We start from the raw sequence: 17065 nt of genomic DNA on the forward strand, positions 1-17065 counted from the left end.
TGCAGACTGTGTTGCAGTTTGATTATTCCAGGCTTTCTAAGTTTTTTGTTTGTTTTTTTTTTTTTTTAGGAAATAACATGAAACACTTAAATCTTTTTAATCCTCAAGCTATGATGTCAGTTCCACTTTAAATTAAATGGTACTGTTTCACAGTACAGTGCATCACTATGCTGAGGCGAGCTGTAAACTGTGGAAGAAACGGCGAAAAAAACCCCCACAAAACCCCTCAGGGGATGCCAGATTGCAGTGGATCAAAGAGTCAATTTCTAACATTCACACAAATTAAAAATTAATAGCTGATCATTTAAGAATCAAAAGCAAAACCAGGTTTTAAATGAATCGGCACACCCAGCAAGCATCTCTTTAGCAGCCCTTGCCCCTGGGTCAGAAAGATGTGAGGGGCTCCAGCCCCTGGAGTGTCCTGGCTGCTCACTGAGCCTAAGCTGGAGCATCCCAGCATCCCAGCTCCAAGTGCTCCCCTGGCATCTTGCAGTGGCTGACATTTTTGTCATCTCCTGCTATTTCTCTGTGTCAGTGCTATAAAAGTATGAGTGCATAACTTTCTGGCAGACAGTAACATTTGGGAAACATATTTGCCTACTTTTTATGAGATGCCTCTGTAGTTTAATGGGGTTAGTGCAAATAAAATAATATTTTCCAATCTGAGACTGAACATCTGTCATAAAAGTACTCTCTTTTGGCTGTAGCTGCTGAGAAAAAAATGCAGGCCCATATTCAGAGCTGGAGAAAAGTGACATATTTTAACCTTCAATCATTAGACCAGTTTACTGCCATGAAAGTTTTTCCTCTTAATTAAATTCAACAAGATTTTAAAATTACTGAGGGGCTGATAACTCTGAACTTTATAAATTTTAGTAACTCCGAATATTGAATTTCCTCTTTTAGGCCTAGTACTAATACTACTTTAGCCTATTCGTGACTGTGGTGTACCCTTGTGTTGAAGATTTTACAAACACTGTTCCTGAAAAATGCCTTGCCCAAGGGAGAATGGTATGTTAAAGAGTGAGTAGAGTAATATATTAGTTCCTTCTTCCCTTCTTCTACTGCTTTGGCATCTAAATCATTTTAGATTTGCTCTCTATGTGACTTCTTTCTACTTTTTTTCATTTCTTGAAGTAGGCAGGAATGTGCTATTAGATGCTTTCTAGATAAAGGCTATTGCATAGCACACAGCTTTAAGGTGGGGAATAAACAAGACACAATAAATTATTAAAAATCAAAGTTGCCATACTAGGCAGTCTTCCCTATCTGAGAAGCTCCCTCATTATTAATTTATTACTATAACTTATAACAGAGAGAGAAGAATGAAACCCAAGGATTTATTTGGTTATTTGTTTATTATTTACTATATATATATATGTGGGTGTAATGTATTTATCATTTATTCTGGGCCATCCTGAGCCCTCATCTATTTGCCTACCATTCTGATATGCATGGAGACAGCACAGTGTAGCAGTAAAACACATGGCCTGAGCTTGGATTGCTGAGCTTGGCTAGTCTGTGTGTGTTGTCTTAAAGGCCAACTATTCATATGAACCCTGATGCCTCAACCGAGGAAATTCCTTAAATCAACAGCTCGCAGATCAGTATAATTTCCAAAGTATTCTCAAACCCCATGCTACTTGTGTCTCAGCTTGCTCTGTGATATTCCATACTTATTCACCAGACTGTTTCCTGCTCTTTAGTATAACTTATGCTGCCTCCTTTGATGCGCTCATTAGCAGGCATGGAACATGCTGAAGTTCAAGCAATTGCATTTTCATATGTAGGCAGTCTTTGACATTTCCTGTTTAGTGGAGTATTTATAAGGATTTGAGGGGGTTTTTGTGTTTCATTTATCACCAAAATAGTTTTGACAGAATAGGGGAAAAAAACTTGTATTCTTTGTCTGCTATATCTATGCATCTTCTGTATCTATATACATAAATCCAGAAGCCTGCAAAGAGAAAAAATTCTTTTTTTTGGTCTACCTTCTACCTTTCAGAAAAGCAAACACCTTTTCTACTACTGTCCATCATATTCCTAATAGTTGTTCAGACAAATTTCTGCTTTCATGTGTGGATAGATAGAAGGCAGGAGACTAGAGATAGTGGTGAAAGTAATCTCACCCCTAAAGAGTTACAGCTGTGCTAATTATCAAGAATGAAGAACAAGCCTGCCTGTAATAGGCCACAGCTGGATCCAATTAAGAGGGGTATTATAAAAGAGCAGGTTGGCTGGTTGAGAGGTGAGATGGGCTGTGCTGAGAAGAAGGAGTCAGTGCTGTGAGGAGCTGCTCATGGAAATCACCGAGAAGGTAGGAAACCTTTGCAATAGGACAGCAACATTCATGTTTGAGGCTTCTAAGGTTAGAGTTAAGAAGTGAAAATGATAATTCTAAAATGCTTTGGCCTGTTTTAGTAACTAGCACTAAAAAGCTGCAATTAGTACAGTACAGGTTGTGAATCTTTTCTTATGTACCCTTGTAAATTAATTCAATAGCATAACACAATTTAAAAATGTGATAATGACAATGAAGGGGATCCCAAATCAAAATTCAGGCTATGAACACTGATTAAAATTAGAGTTGGCTCATGAACTAAAGTTCATGCACCTTAGCTTTCTTAACTCATATCAAGCTTTTAGCTCAGTAACCTGATGCTGAGTATTAAAATTCTGGGTTGTATTCAAGAGCAGAAGTTCAGCTGCTGCTGCTGGAAGCAGAATGCAGGTGTAAGCACATCTCAATTGATTAATGTGTAATTAATAATACAGAACAAGAACCATTGCATACAGTTTGCACTTAACGATCATAACTTGTGCATAATTCCTATCAAACCTGCCCAGTTTGTAAAATAACACTGACTCTCACAAGATATGAGATGCCTCGTGGGGTGCAAGTAATGGATTTTAATTGATTTGCTTTCTGGATAGATTCCATTTGGTCCATAAAAATCTCAGACCCTGACGTGTATGATTTCATCTCTCTCTCCCAGTAGCACACAGCAAAGGTAACACAAGGTGTTATGCCATATGCTGAAATATGTTTGCGGCTGAAACATTACTCCTGATGTTTTCCAGGTATTTTGTTGTTTGGGGGGTTTTTTTGCCTATCCCAGTGCCTCACTTCCCTGAAATCAGGAGGCACAGAGCGCACTGCTGACTGATGTGGTGTGGCAGGCTCCAGTGCAGGTGCAATAACAAGATACAAAACTCAGATTATTGTTGGAATGCAAAGATAAGCCTTAATCCTCGGTGTCACTTGTTTCCGAAACACGGCACTTAACATTGTTTGGGTAGTGTTACTTGACATGTTTTTCATTTGTTACTCAGCATTGTTTTGTACAGCGACTTCACGGGCGCGTCCTCCCGTAAATACGGCATCTTTAACAGACCCGCAGCGAGAAAAAGAGTTTGGAGGTGATTCTGCGACGTGCCTGGGTGCCGTGAGGCCGTTACGGGTGTGACACACACCCTGTTGGCAGGCGGGCACCGCAGCGTCCTGGGAGCCGCCCGGGAGCCGGCCCCGCGGGCAGCCCCGGCGCGGATGCCCGGAGCCGGGGGCAGGTCCAGCCCGCGGGGCGCGGCCGGGGAGCCGCCCTGCGCCCGCCCCCGGCCCCGCCGCCTCCCTCGTCCGTCCTCCCATCGCTCCATCGCTCCGTGCCTGGCTGCCGGCGCGGCGCGGGGCGGCGATGTGGCGGTGGCGGTATGTGAGCGGCCGGCAGCTGCACGGCTTCCGACACTACAAGGTACGGGGCAGCCCCGGGGCCGGGAGGGCGGCCGGTCCCACCCGGGTCACATCTCGGCTCCGGAGCGCTCCGCTTTGGGCAGCTAGGTCCCAGCCCCGCTGGAAATGCGGCCCCGGCCGGCCGGGCCATCCCTCCGCTGCCGGAGGGTCCGCAGGGCTCCACCTGTGCCCGCAGGGGGATGTCCCGCACCTCCACCTGTGCCGCAGGGGGATGTCCCGCACCTCCACCTGTGCCCGCCCGGCTCTGATGGAGTGCGTGCCCTGGGCAGGAGGGGGGTGTTCGCGGGGCGGCAGGTCGCGGTGGAGCCAGAGTGAACTGGGTTTTGAGTGAGTATCAAGGTCTGTAAAAGCTGTGCCCGTTTTGGAGCAGCGTGGTTTTGGAGGCATGCGGTGTTTCTGTAAGAAAGCACGCGTTGATGCTGCTTGTCTGGCTGTCTGCAAAGCCTTCGGACACAGGAATGCTCTGGCTTTGAGAAATAATTAAGAAAGCCGGCAGAGGGGGGGAAAGAAAAACTTACTTTAAATAATTTGATCAAAACCTCATGTTTGCAAATAGCCGGCATGCAGAATCCTGGTAAATGGGTGAATCATTAGATATTTGAATTTAGCAGGGTTATATCATGGACTTAGGAGTTGCGGGGGATGCAGTATGGGGATCATCCAGGTTTGTGCCAGTTGCAGTGCAGGTGTCTGAAATGAGCCATGCCACCCTGTTCACACACTCTCACCTCTTTCCTCGTGAAAAGCAGGAGTGGCATACCAGCTTCTACCAGCACAACACCCAGCCTTTTATTTTATGTTCAGTTTGCCAAAGCAGTCCCTACACCATGCTCCCAAATATTCTTGCCCTCTTGCTCTTACCGTGTGCCTTCCCAGGCTGTGCTCCAGCCAGGGTGTTCAGCTTTTCCTGGTTCCTATCAAGCCCTTCCGTTCCCTGGGCCAGCAGCTCTGCTTGTTCACCTCAGCAGGAATGAAGGTGGAGGAAGTGTGGCTTCGAGAGTGTTCTCCAGGTTGCTTCCTAGGAACTTGTTATGCACAGAAGCTAATTAAAATGTACCAACCTGTTTGTGTGTCTCCGATGTGAGTGTGATAAAACATTCTGCAAGCTGCTTCTGGCCACAGGGCGTGAGTTGCACAGGTCTATGCTTGAATGGTAGAGCTGCAGTCTTGACTGAGATCAGGAGGAAAAAAAAAAAACACTTTTAGGATAAATGGACGTCGTTATTTAAGTAACTTTCCTGAATTGAGTTCATAGTACAAATACGGGAACACTTGTATTACATTCTTTATTATCACTTGAATGAAAATAACTTCAAGCAAGTGCAGATGAAGAATAATCAAAACAACATTCTTTAAAAAACCTGTAATCATTGTGCCATACTTATGATTCACAGGACAAATTATTACCAAAAGACAGAATCACATATCAAATCATTTAATTTGAATATATTGGTTTCTCAAGAGCATTGCAAAGAAACTATGTAGGGTAATTTTCTTAAGTACAAGAATCAGCCAACGCAGATACTTAAGAAGCATCTGTTCTACTGTGTTCTGAAAAAAATCCTAGTAAGTGCAGGCTTTAGAAAGATGAAATCAAATTGTTTTCTTTTACCTGAGGTGACTTGGGAATGGGATATCTTGGAAATAAATCCAAATGGCATGTGCTTCACACAGAGAAGTACAGCTACATGAGGCTGGTGCTGCTGAGCTGGTCAGGTATCTGCACCATTTTTCTGGTGCTCCAGGTTGCAGGAGGACCTATTCCTAAATGCTGCTCACAGTGATTTAAAGTACTCCAAAAATACAGGAGGGATGCAGCAAGGAGATGCTAATCATTACCACAATCTCATGTCCTTAGCTCTCCTGTACCTAGGGCTGCCACAACCACAGCTTTGTTCTCACCACTTCCCAGGCCTGACACATGCTCTTCAACCTCCTGTTGCCCTCTGGCTGCCATCTCTTCCCCTTCAGCCTAGGGCCTTGCTGCATCCTGGTCCTTCCCAGTCCTTGGAGGAGATTGCTGCCTCCTTTGTGCCTGCTCAACAGGTGCTAAACTCTGATCACTGTGCCCAGCACACATGGGTTGCTTCTACTCACAACCTCCTGGCTATTTCTGCCCTGTTTCCTGGTGACCCAGTTGTGGGGTAGTGTGGAGGGATGTGCGCATTGGCCCTGTGAATAACTAGGTAATCTCTGAAAGGATATGTGAGCATACATTCAATACTGAGCTAAAACACTGTAGATTTAGTGGCATCCATCTCTGTTGTACATCACACTGCAGCATTGTTCTCATGGTACTATCAGTGACTTAATGTACTCCATACTTTGCACAATTTATCTGCTGAGTGTAATGCAGCTTGAAAAGGAATTTGTGCAATCAACTCCTTTTGTAAAGGTAAATATGGCCTGAAAAAAAATGCTGTTCAATTTTCAAAATTTTCACACAGCTGAATTCATTTCTCTGCCATGAATGCTCCAATTGTATGTTTCAGGCACTGTCTGTCTCCTGTTCACAGTTGGAGGAGGGCCTTGGCAACAAAACCAGCACAGTTCTTTGCTAAGGGAATGGCAGACCTCTAATGCATGCAAAGATTTCAGCACCCTTTAGCATGTTAGGTCCGTGTATATTAGGCTTTTGAAGCAAGTTTTCCCGAATTACCAAGCTTTGGCTTACATCACAGAGTGACCTCAGAGCACAAAAATGCATTCCCTTAGGATGAACCTAAACCAGATTACAAACACATAAGTACCCCCAGTACATTCAGTCCATAGTATTATAATGGAACCAGTTTAGTGTGAAACTGCCTCTGAAATCCTTATAGCACAGGCCCTGGCTCCTCAGGACTAGCTATTTCACTTTACTAACCTACTGCCATTCATTCTGCTACTGCCATTCATTCTGCCTGTTAATGGGGTTTTAGAGATTCAGTTTTCCTTTTTCTGCTTAAAAGCACACCAAGAACAGGTGCAGATGTGATGATCAGACAGTTCAGACACAGCCCTGAGTATTACTGCTGTGGTATTTCTGCCATCCGCTTGCCTCTGGGGCAGGTGCTGATTTCAGGATAGTTGCATGCTCAGGTGATTTGCTGCCACTGTATCACAGAAGATTCTTATCCTTGGTTTGTGTCCTGTTCTCCAGGACATGGAGCACACAGACAAAAAGCTACAACCATCTGGAATTGTAGGGCTTGGGTCATGTCGTTCCTACTTTTATGTTTTATCAGCATTTTGTAGTTCTAGAAGAGCACCCATGGAATTACACTGCTGCTTTTTTTTCTGCCTGCTTGGGTTTCTGTTGGAAACAAGCTGTTCTGCAACACCCAGGGGATGAGTACTGATAAAAGCAGAATTTGGTTCTTTATTTTTATCATTCTTACCAGAATGCAGTAATGTCAGTGGTGAGCTCGTGTTGCCACTGTCTCTTCTCATCACTTCATTCTTAGGATTTCCCTTGCGTATTTACCTTGAGTCACCTTTCTTTACAGTACCTGTGCACAGAGGTTCTTCAAGCCAGCAAACTTTGATGCTTTATCCTGTTTGAGAATAAAAGAGATCTAAGAACAAGCTATAGAGGCTTGACTCAAACAATAGGCCTGGAAAAGATTATTTAAAAAATCAGATACAACATTAAAAATTAACATCTAAGGTTCCACATTTTCATCTTCAGCAGGTAGCTCTGTGTGAATAAGGGGTGTGGTGAGGAGGGGAGAGTAAATGGGGTGTAAGTATTTTCATTTCAGTGAGGGGTCTGCTACTGTCCCATGTTTTCATAAGTAGGTAGAGGTAACTAAGAGGAAGTCATTGTAAAATGGAAACATTTTAAAAAGTTTAAAATATTTTTTCAGAGAGAATGGAAACATTTTCTGTTGAAGTAGGAGGTTCTATCAAGTGGGATTCTACCTACACATCTGTCTCTCTGTCCCAGCTCCATTGCTGTTCAATACTTTCATTAAGTAACAGAAGGAAGAATATTGTAAAATTTTCACTATACTAAAGAATTTTGAAGAATAGATTTATTGTTTAAAATATACTTGGAAAAGGGATATAATAGCCAGAAATCAATATGAAGAAATGCAGTAAACAAAGTTTTGCTTAGGGGAAAGAAAATCAACATTTAAAACATAAGAGACAACACAATAGACTGCAAGAAAGATACCAGGGGATCACAGTGTTGGCAGCATTGTGGCTGTTATAATAAAGGGCTTATAATGTAAGCCACTTCTTAAGCTGGAAGTGTCATAAATATATCAAAGGGTTACATTTACTCCTGTAGCTGATGTACTGATCAGGTATGAGTTGGAATAATGTGTGCTGCCTGCTTTGGCCCACAGTCTGCAGTCCTCAGAATGCCATTATGAATACCAAGAGGCTTAGAAAAGAGGAATTGTGTGAGACAGTCTGAGTAAAGTGGGAGTAAGAGCCTAGCAGCCATTTGGTCTTCAAGAGTGCCCTTTTAAAGAAAGAGAATATGTGAGTTTTGGCTGCACAAAGAGAAATTTAAGGCATCTGCTATGTCAGTCCTGTTGATAAGGCCTGCTGGAGCAGGTACTAAAGGGGATTGGGCAATCGTTTTATCAGTCTTAAGAAATGGCTTGATTTCTCTGAGGCAAGATCCACAATCTAGTGTTGAGTATTAATGAACAAACAGTTGCTGACACCTTTTTATGAAAGTTTTGGGTAATGTATTTTCTTTTAGTGTGCTGGCATGTTTGCTTTCTGCAAGCAATGGGGCCATTACCTCATGGAAACTTGATCTGCATTCTTAATGTATACTGAACGTGATCTTGCATTAGGTGAATGCTCTGGACTAGAAGATCTCTCAAATTACATCCCAGGCCTCATTTTGGAGGGTTAGAGAAACAAGATCAGATGTATGGTGATCACGTTTCAAGGTCTGACTCTCTTATACTGCCTTATACCAGAAGAGCAAAGGGTTTTTTTAGTATAATCTAGTGAATTTAATGTCTGGAAGTTCAGGATTCACCTGGATACAAAATTGGATTTCTGTGAAGTCTATGCTTTTCCAAGGCTACAAATGTAACTATGAGATTTAGAAAAATCATGGATTCTGCTCACCTTTATTGAACAGTAGTTTTGCTTTCTACTGTTGTACACAAGGAGTTTACATGATTTTGAAAATTTAGGAGAAGGGCCTTCCATTTGCATGCTTACCTGGAACTATTTAAGAGACATTTAATAATGCTCATTGTACATGAACAATTTTATGTATATTGAGTACTTTCTTTACATGTTTATTATATAGTGTTTTTCCACATAGTATTTTTAAGTTTTTTCCACTAATATTTAATCCCAAATATTGTCTGAAAGAAGTTATCAGTTGTGTCTGCTGTTGTTAGATTTTTCAAACCACCACAGCTTATTAAACTGTGTCCTTGAATATTTGAGGCAGTGAAAACTAATGTTGTCTGGCTTCAATAAAACCATGAGTCAACAGCCCACTGTTCTACAAATAAAATCTTGCAGTCTTCTTCATGTTCCTTTGATGGAAGACTGGGGTTGTAATTAACTGTTGTTGAATAGTATGTGAAATAAACAAAATAACTCATTATTCTTACATTATCTGTCACTGCATTCATGTGTCTCATATGTCAAAGAGCCATGGGCCAACTGAATATGTCATTCTGCAGGACAATCTTCATGCACTTTTTCCTTATCCTGTTGTGATTGTAGCTGATAATGTAGCATTTAATGAGTTCTGTAATCATTATCTTCCTTCTATGTATCACATGCCAATGAACGAAGAACATAATGAAATCACATCACAGAGATGCTGCATTTGATATTACTTGCTGCAGGACTTTTTTCCCAATGATGGGAAATTGTACTGGTTTTGAGCGCAATATTACACCCATGAGTTTACAAAGGTTCATTAGATCACTTTTGGGACAAATATGCTCAATATAAAGAGTTGTATGCCTTGTTGAATCTCATAAAAGTGCAAATACCAATGGCATAGTTTTATTTCATTGCTTTATCAAGAGATGTTAGCATTCTGAAATTCTTTTCGGATTTTTATGTGTAGAATACATATGCATGTATACGTAGGTATTTTTGTTTATTCATCTTTGTTTTAGTAGAAGACTAATTGCAAAGATGTGTCTGTGATTTGAATGTGTATTGTTTGTTATAAACCTAAGGGAACCCTTATTCTAAGGATTGTTTTATAGAAGGAGGATCTTTCTATGAAGTAACCCCTCTCTTGTGCATCAGGATATTAGATAACACAAGGGTTCAGTGTATGTGCTACAGAATCACCGTTCAGCATCTCTTATAAAAAATACAACATGCTTGTAATCTGTCTTCCCTTTTGGGCTTGGAGTGGTTTCCCCACATTGGGTTTCCCAGATGTGTAGGTACACCCTCTGGCAGAGCTCCAGCTGGATGGGTACTTGGTCTACTGTTAGATCTTTAAAGGGCTGCTGGCACATACATGTTTGCACATGCGCAGAAATAGGTGTAGCACAAAATCCTGCTGTTGTTTCCTTTTACCAACTGTGGAAGACCAGTCTGCACAAAAAAAAAAAACCCAAACCAATAGAAATCAACTTCTTTTACCAACTGTGGAAGACCAGTCTGCACAAAAAAAACCCCATAGAAATCAACTTTCTTGCTATGTTAGAGCTTCCTTGAATAGCAAGTTAAGGATCAGTTGTGCAGTTCCTTGAGAGTGTGCAGGTTTTGGATTTAGCAAGATTTATGTTTTCATCATTCTGGACCAGCATCTACCTTTGTCCCTTACAACAGCACACATGCAGCTGTCTTCTACCATCCCTTGCTCAATGTTTAATCACATTTCTATGATCTTTTTAATTATTTTGGCTTTGTTGTTAAGTGCTTGAACATATTCCATGTAAGCCTTCTCCTTAAGAGAAATTAAGTAGTATCCTTAATATAACTACTGTTAGTTGAAAACTGGTTGCTGACTTCCAGTCCCACTGACTGTCCACCTCTCCATGGTCTGGATAAAGCACTTGGTTTTGAGCTCCTGGCTGAGCCTGTGTTGAGAAGGAGGAGACTGCTGAGCTCCCTTCTCTCCTGAATGATCCTGTGATCCAAGCCCATGGTTCTGTGACCTTAAGGCCATGACACTGCTCTGCAGGCGAGGGGATGTGTCACTGGCAGGCATGAGTCCCTAAGAGTGGCCTGTCCTGACCCACAGCTCCATGTGCCCATGACCTCATTATAGGTAAGAATGCCTCCCTTCATTAAGGAAAAGGATGTGGCACAGGACTCAATGTGTGTCAGGATTCCTGAAAATGAGGAGGTGAACAATGAACACACCTTTGCATCAAAATATCCCCAGGACAGCAGTTTGGATAATAACAACTTCCTGATGACTTAATAATACCAGTCAGAATTGTTGAATTGCACAAACTATGACATTCTAGTATTTACTAGGAACAATATCAGGTGGAAGGAAAATCTATCTATATTTCTTAGCTGTAGTGTGCACAAGCTAAAGGAACTGAAAGGGGAAAAGTGAGAGAGGAGAGCTCAGGAGCCCAACTTGGGCGGCTTCTTCCTTCACAGTGCAGCTGCATCCAGCCCTAGTACAGGCTTATAACTCCTGGACTTAGATATTGGTGATCTAATAAAAGACCAAAATGAAACAAACCCCAAACCCCCCCCCCCCATATATATGTGTGTGTGTGTGTGTAGGAGATTATAACTCCTGGACTTAGATATTGGTGATCTAATAAAAGACCAAAATGAAACAAACCCCAAACCCCCCCCCCCATATATATGTGTGTGTGTGTAGGAGGAAATGCAGAATACACCAAATTATTGTACAGGAGATAGAAAACCCAAGCCATTATTTATGAATAATTAACTAACTGATGATATAATGTAAAGCAATTCTATTATTAGAAATAACAGGACTGTGTTTTGGAATACATCAGCACTTAAACTGCTGAACGTATTTGGCATCCACAGTGTTGTGGAGCTCTGTTGTTTATAGCATGCTTCTCTTTCTTCCCTTTGTGAAGGTTTTGTTAAGATCCAAGACTGTCCCATACAAACTACAAACCTGTAAAAACATATATAAAGTAGAATTAAACTCCACATGTTTCATGTATTCTAGGAATCTGAAAGATTGATGGAAAATTGTTACCAGATGTGCCAGTATTTCAGTATTTTCTTTAATTTTTATGTGGTTCCTGAAGTGTAAGGTATCACAGAAGCCAAGTTCATATTGCATAAGACATTGCCCAAAAGGGTGATTTCCCACTGAGCTCTCTTCAATATTGACTGGTCCATATGCTGGATTGGGAGGGTCATCTTCCAGTTTCAAAACCAAAAAAACCCCTTACCTGCAAAAGAGAGGCAATTGTCATGCCTCCCATCTCTTTGTCATTTACAAAACATAGGTGTTGTGAATGTAAATGACTGAGTGGCACAATACCTGGGACAAGATTATTTAAGTACAGGAAAGGAGTAGTCTGTTAGTATAAAGAGCAGCTGAAGTTGAAATAATGATATAATGTAGTTATGCAACTACATTTCTTGCAGCTTGCTTTCTCTCCTGACTCTGAAGTGTGTGTAGGCATGCTTTATATTTTTCTCTTAATCGTACTCATTCCAAAATTTTATTCTTGTGATGCCTCCAAAGTGCAAAGCTGGAGAGGACTAGGGAAGTGAAGATCCAGTGTCTGCTCTCATTCGTGGTTAGCTCATTCCCTGTTTGAGTTTTGTTTGTTTATTTCTCTAAAGTCTCTCCAAGGCAATAGCTAGGCTTTTGGTTTGGAAATAATCTGTTCTGGAGGTAGTCCACACAATTTTTTGGTTTCACCATCCTTCAGCACTCTTCCAACATGGGCATTTGGGTTTTTGAACATGCACAGCAGACAGGGCTCACTTTCATGCTCTGAAAGTGCCATATTGCTGTGTTACAGTGTAGTCTCCAGATTGTTTCAGATACTTTGAACTTAAACATATTGAATGCTAATGATGTGTTGGGTGTGTGGGGCCAGATGATGAGGCCCAACACCCCTCCAGCAGATGCTGTGTGGTGCTGATGTGACCAGTTTGCAATAATGGGAAGTGTTTCTAAGCTGTGTGGATGTGAGCCAGAAGGTACCATTTGTCTTGTATTTAGCAGAGCAGACCCTGATCACTGTGAGTGCTTTTGCCCCTCGGTGTTTGGCTCTGCTCTGTCCCTGCAGAACAGTTGTCTTTCTACTGTGTAGCCAAAAACTTTGCTTTTACTCATTTTCTTTCATTTTTCTTTCTTCTGTTTTCCTGTTACTTTTCTTAATTGTTTATCACTTTCCTACCCCCTCCCCAAATCTTGTTTCCTTTCCCCTTTAACACAGGTGACCAGCAGAACCTTCGTGCTGTGCTGGATCCCCTGGATGGAAATTAAGATGCAGGAACACAAACTAAAAGCACATTTCATGTGTGCTGCCCATGTCACCATGTATGTGTGCACATGTCTGGTGTCTGTATTATCATTTTTATCTCTTCTAGAAGCCATTAACACTGAGAGTTAAAGCAGATTACTTTCAAGGAGATATCAGCTATTAAATAAAACCAGAAGAAGCATTTTTAAATTTGGGAGTAAGATGAAGTCAGTGCCATTTTTCCTATTCCCTTACTACTGCTGTTCCCTCCCAGCTGTTACAACTTCTTTGAAAAATAATTGAGAGAAGCTTTTTGATTATTCCAAGCCCTTCTTCTTTGTATAAGGACAATCAATCCCCTTTCCAGGGCAGAAACTGTTTGCAGGGAAGTGATTAGTACTTGTATGAGCCTTGCACTTAAAAACCTCCAACAGACTTATCCTCTCCACTTTTGTCTTTTAGTATAAGTGCCCTGAAAATGACAGAATTACACAATAGCAAATGGCAATGCTTTTTTTCCATCAGGTTCAATGGACTCTTGCATTCATGTTCATTGGTCATAATGTGAGCATGTTACTCAGTACTTTGCTTTTCTGAGCAGCCTTGAACATTAAACTCCTGAGGATTTCATGGCCTTGAGGTTAGTAGCTTCTTGGGAGCAGAACAAAGCACAGTATTAAATGGTATAGCAGACTTTATTTGTCAAGTTTTATTTTTTGCCGTGACTGAAAACTATTTTTCCATGGGTGTTTCCTTTGGTCTGGCTAAAACAAATCATTGTGGAGGGAAGTGCAAATTTCCATTCTTCTGCACATCTGCTGAATGTTCCTTCCCCACCCAGAGGACCAACAGTTCAGCCACAGACATAGGAATTAACAGGATGAAGTGTGGTGTGTCCTGAAATGTCTTTAGGTGACAAAAGCTGGCTGTAATTCTCCTTTTTTTTTTCCTTTTTCCAGTAAGGTCTGTTTTGATTTTTGGTGCTTGACTTTGGAAACTGTGAGGCAAACAAAAAGCTGACTGTGTCTCTTGTTTGTGTCTGTTATGTAGAGATACGTTGGAAAGCTACCTAATCTCTTACATTATCCAGTAAAGACAATACAAAAATTATATAATATCTATATTGTCTATTATATTTTCTCTATAATAAAACAATTTCAAAGAAATGAGACTGATTTTCCTTTTTTTTTTTTTTTTCTCCTAAGAGCAAGCAGTAGGTCTGAACAGTCAGTGAATATTTTGGATAGAAAGCCTAATTTTACTGTTGTTGTTTAACTAGCATTTTCTGATTTTATTTGTGACTTTGACTTGGGGGTGAGGGGAGAAATAGAATGCCAGAGTAAAAGCAAGGGTAAAATCCCTTATTTTGACCTTTGCACATTCTTATCCAGGTATGGCTGAATTCATTGAATTTGCTGGTCATCAAATTGTCCCATATTTCACATAGTCTTTGAATACTAGCTGGGGTAAGGAAATGGGCAGTAGCCACAGTGACACTTTGGGCAGACTCCTGGAACCTCAAAAGTGCTTATGGATACCTTGAATTTTCTTCATTTTCAGAGGATTTCCATAGTTCTCATGTGAATTAAGTAGTAGCTGACTGGTCTGTTGGCATAGGTATTGTATAGCTTGGTATTATTTTTAATTTTGGCATAAATGTAAGCAAAGCCCACAGGTTTTGGTAATTCACATGCAAGCCCGACTACCAAAAGTTCAAACAGTTGTAATAATCAGTGTTTGAATGATAAATACAGCATCTGGACCTGCAAATACATACAGAATAATGAAGACTTAAGTTTTACCTGCAAATTAATTTTTTCTGAGGTAGTGTATTTAAGAATGCTAATATATATTCTGGGGAAAATCTGTTGATGACAAAATTGCATTGTGTCTTAAGTACAGCAGTAGAGAAAAATGACACATCAGAATGAATACTTACAGCATTTTTTGAAAAATTAAAATCAGTGATGTACACTTCATTAAACTGAAAATTTTATTCTCTTTGGAAATGTAGGCAGTCTGCTCTGACCAGTTATTGCTCAGTGATTTTTTTTTTCTATTTGTCAGTATGTATTTACAGTGAATAGCTGTGCTGTAATAATTCTATTAGATCCTGTGTTTATGATCTAAACTTGATCATAAGTTCTTGATCATAAATCTTGATCTAACTTGATCATAAATCACAAACTTGTTTTTGTGATTTAAACTTGAACACACAAAATTACTATGTGAATGCTTTGTTTTGTCCAGAAGGTAATTAAAATATATGCTTTGTATTCAGATAGAAAAAGGATATGTGTGGAAGAGTTCCTAAGCATTTCTTATGTAGGTACCTGAGTTTAAGACAAGTGCCTAAGTTGCTTTGATAATTAATGACTTGGAACAGGTACTTCCAGCATGCAGTCTCATCCAAGAGAGTTGGTGAGCTGGGTAAGAGAAGTCAATAAATTAACTATATATATGGAGGGACAGTGAACTGTTAGCTGAAGTTATGTGGAAGGAGACTTTGTCATCAGCTCTTCTGCAAGTGAACAGCTTTGTCCAACTGTGGTCTAACACATCCCATCTTACTCCCATTTTCTGCACGTGGTGTTTGGACAGTGCTATATGTAGATATATCTGAATCTTTGTGAGTCATATGCATCATCCTAGCAACGTTAAGCCATGTATGAACTTTCACAGTCCAAGAATTTCTGAAATAATTACGTGTACCACCCCAATAATGGATAACTTCTTCCAGTGTCTACCTACCAGGGCTCAAGTATATTGTTTTGAGTGGTATTGTCAGTTTAAGATTGTTCTTCCTAAGATTATTCTGTGTTCTGCAGTCTCAAGGCAGGATAAAACTTGATACTGTCCTCTGAGAAAAAATGAGACAACAGCAATTCAGGGTGGCCTTGGATTTCTGAAATATTTTGTTTACAAAAGATATAGATATTTACTTACTGGAATTTATAAAACACATGTGTTTTCAAGTCTGTCCAATAGAGAAATGTTATTGTGGTAATGAACTGTGCTATTTTAGAGCTCATTTTTATAATAACATTGCCTTACATGAATTAGCATAGTGCAAATGCAACTGTGTTACTATGACAAAAGCTGAGTATCTCTGCAAGATAATATTCCACCTACAAACACATTCCAAGTTCACTGTCTGTCCTACATACTAGCAATGAACTGGTGCTCAGACTGTGCATTACTGGTAGTGGAAATAAAGGTGTTAAATCCAAAATATGGTAGAAATGCAGAATTTTATAAGGTTGTAAAATTAATAAGAATCTAAAAGTAAAAGATTTGCCATTTCACAAGCCTTTGTGAGTTGCTAACATAGAGTTGCTAACAAGGGAATTGTAAACCAGGCCAGTGCTTTTAAATTAAATAAAACTGGTATGAATCAGAATCAAATAATTTTGCACCAGTCTCACTGAGTGCTCTTAGATGCTGAAGGACATGTAGTCCTGGAGATATAGCCATTGTTCAGTGCTTTGTTTAACATGCTTGCTTTTTCCTCACAGTACAGTGCTGTGGATACAAATCCTTTATCTGTGTATATTATGCAGCCCATCTGGAATAAAATTATTAAGGTAAGAATTTCATTTAATAAAACATAACATGTTAATGCAAGAATTTGTTTTAAATGTAGTGTGTACTTTCATTTAAAAATACATATTGATCAATAAAGCTGAAATGACATCTGATAAAAGAGAACAAATGTTGCAGGATATTTAGCCATGTTTAAGAGGAGTGTGTTGTTTTGAGATTTTTTTTTAGAAAGAAAGGGCTTGTTTCTTTTTTGTGATTGCTGTAGAAAAGTTATCCATTTCTTTTCTGCATCTTTCATTAAACAGCTTTGCAGACATGGATGGTTTTACTTAGTACAGATTATTTTTGTGCAGCATATGCTGCCTAACAACAGCATGGCTTTCTCTCTGTGCTGTGCATATGATTTTAT

General features: G+C 40.2%; 1 protein-coding gene across 1 annotated transcript in view; it reads left to right on the top strand.

The window, feature by feature from the left end:
* The first annotated feature begins 3648 nt into the window (after window positions 1-3648).
* LOC120499333 (ethanolaminephosphotransferase 1-like) overlaps window positions 3649-17065 on the top strand; it is a 55173-nt gene continuing 41756 nt past the window's right edge. The window contains exons 1-2 of the mRNA XM_039703052.1: window positions 3649-3749; window positions 16629-16697. Coding sequence (XP_039558986.1) covers window positions 3693-3749; window positions 16629-16697 — 126 coding nt within the window. The 5' untranslated portion in view covers window positions 3649-3692. The remainder of the gene's footprint in view (window positions 3750-16628; window positions 16698-17065) is intronic.

This window comes from Passer montanus, unplaced genomic scaffold, assembly GCF_014805655.1.
Source record: "Passer montanus isolate IOZ18808 unplaced genomic scaffold, ASM1480565v1 scaffold16, whole genome shotgun sequence".
Classification (NCBI taxonomy): domain Eukaryota; kingdom Metazoa; phylum Chordata; class Aves; order Passeriformes; family Passeridae; genus Passer; species Passer montanus.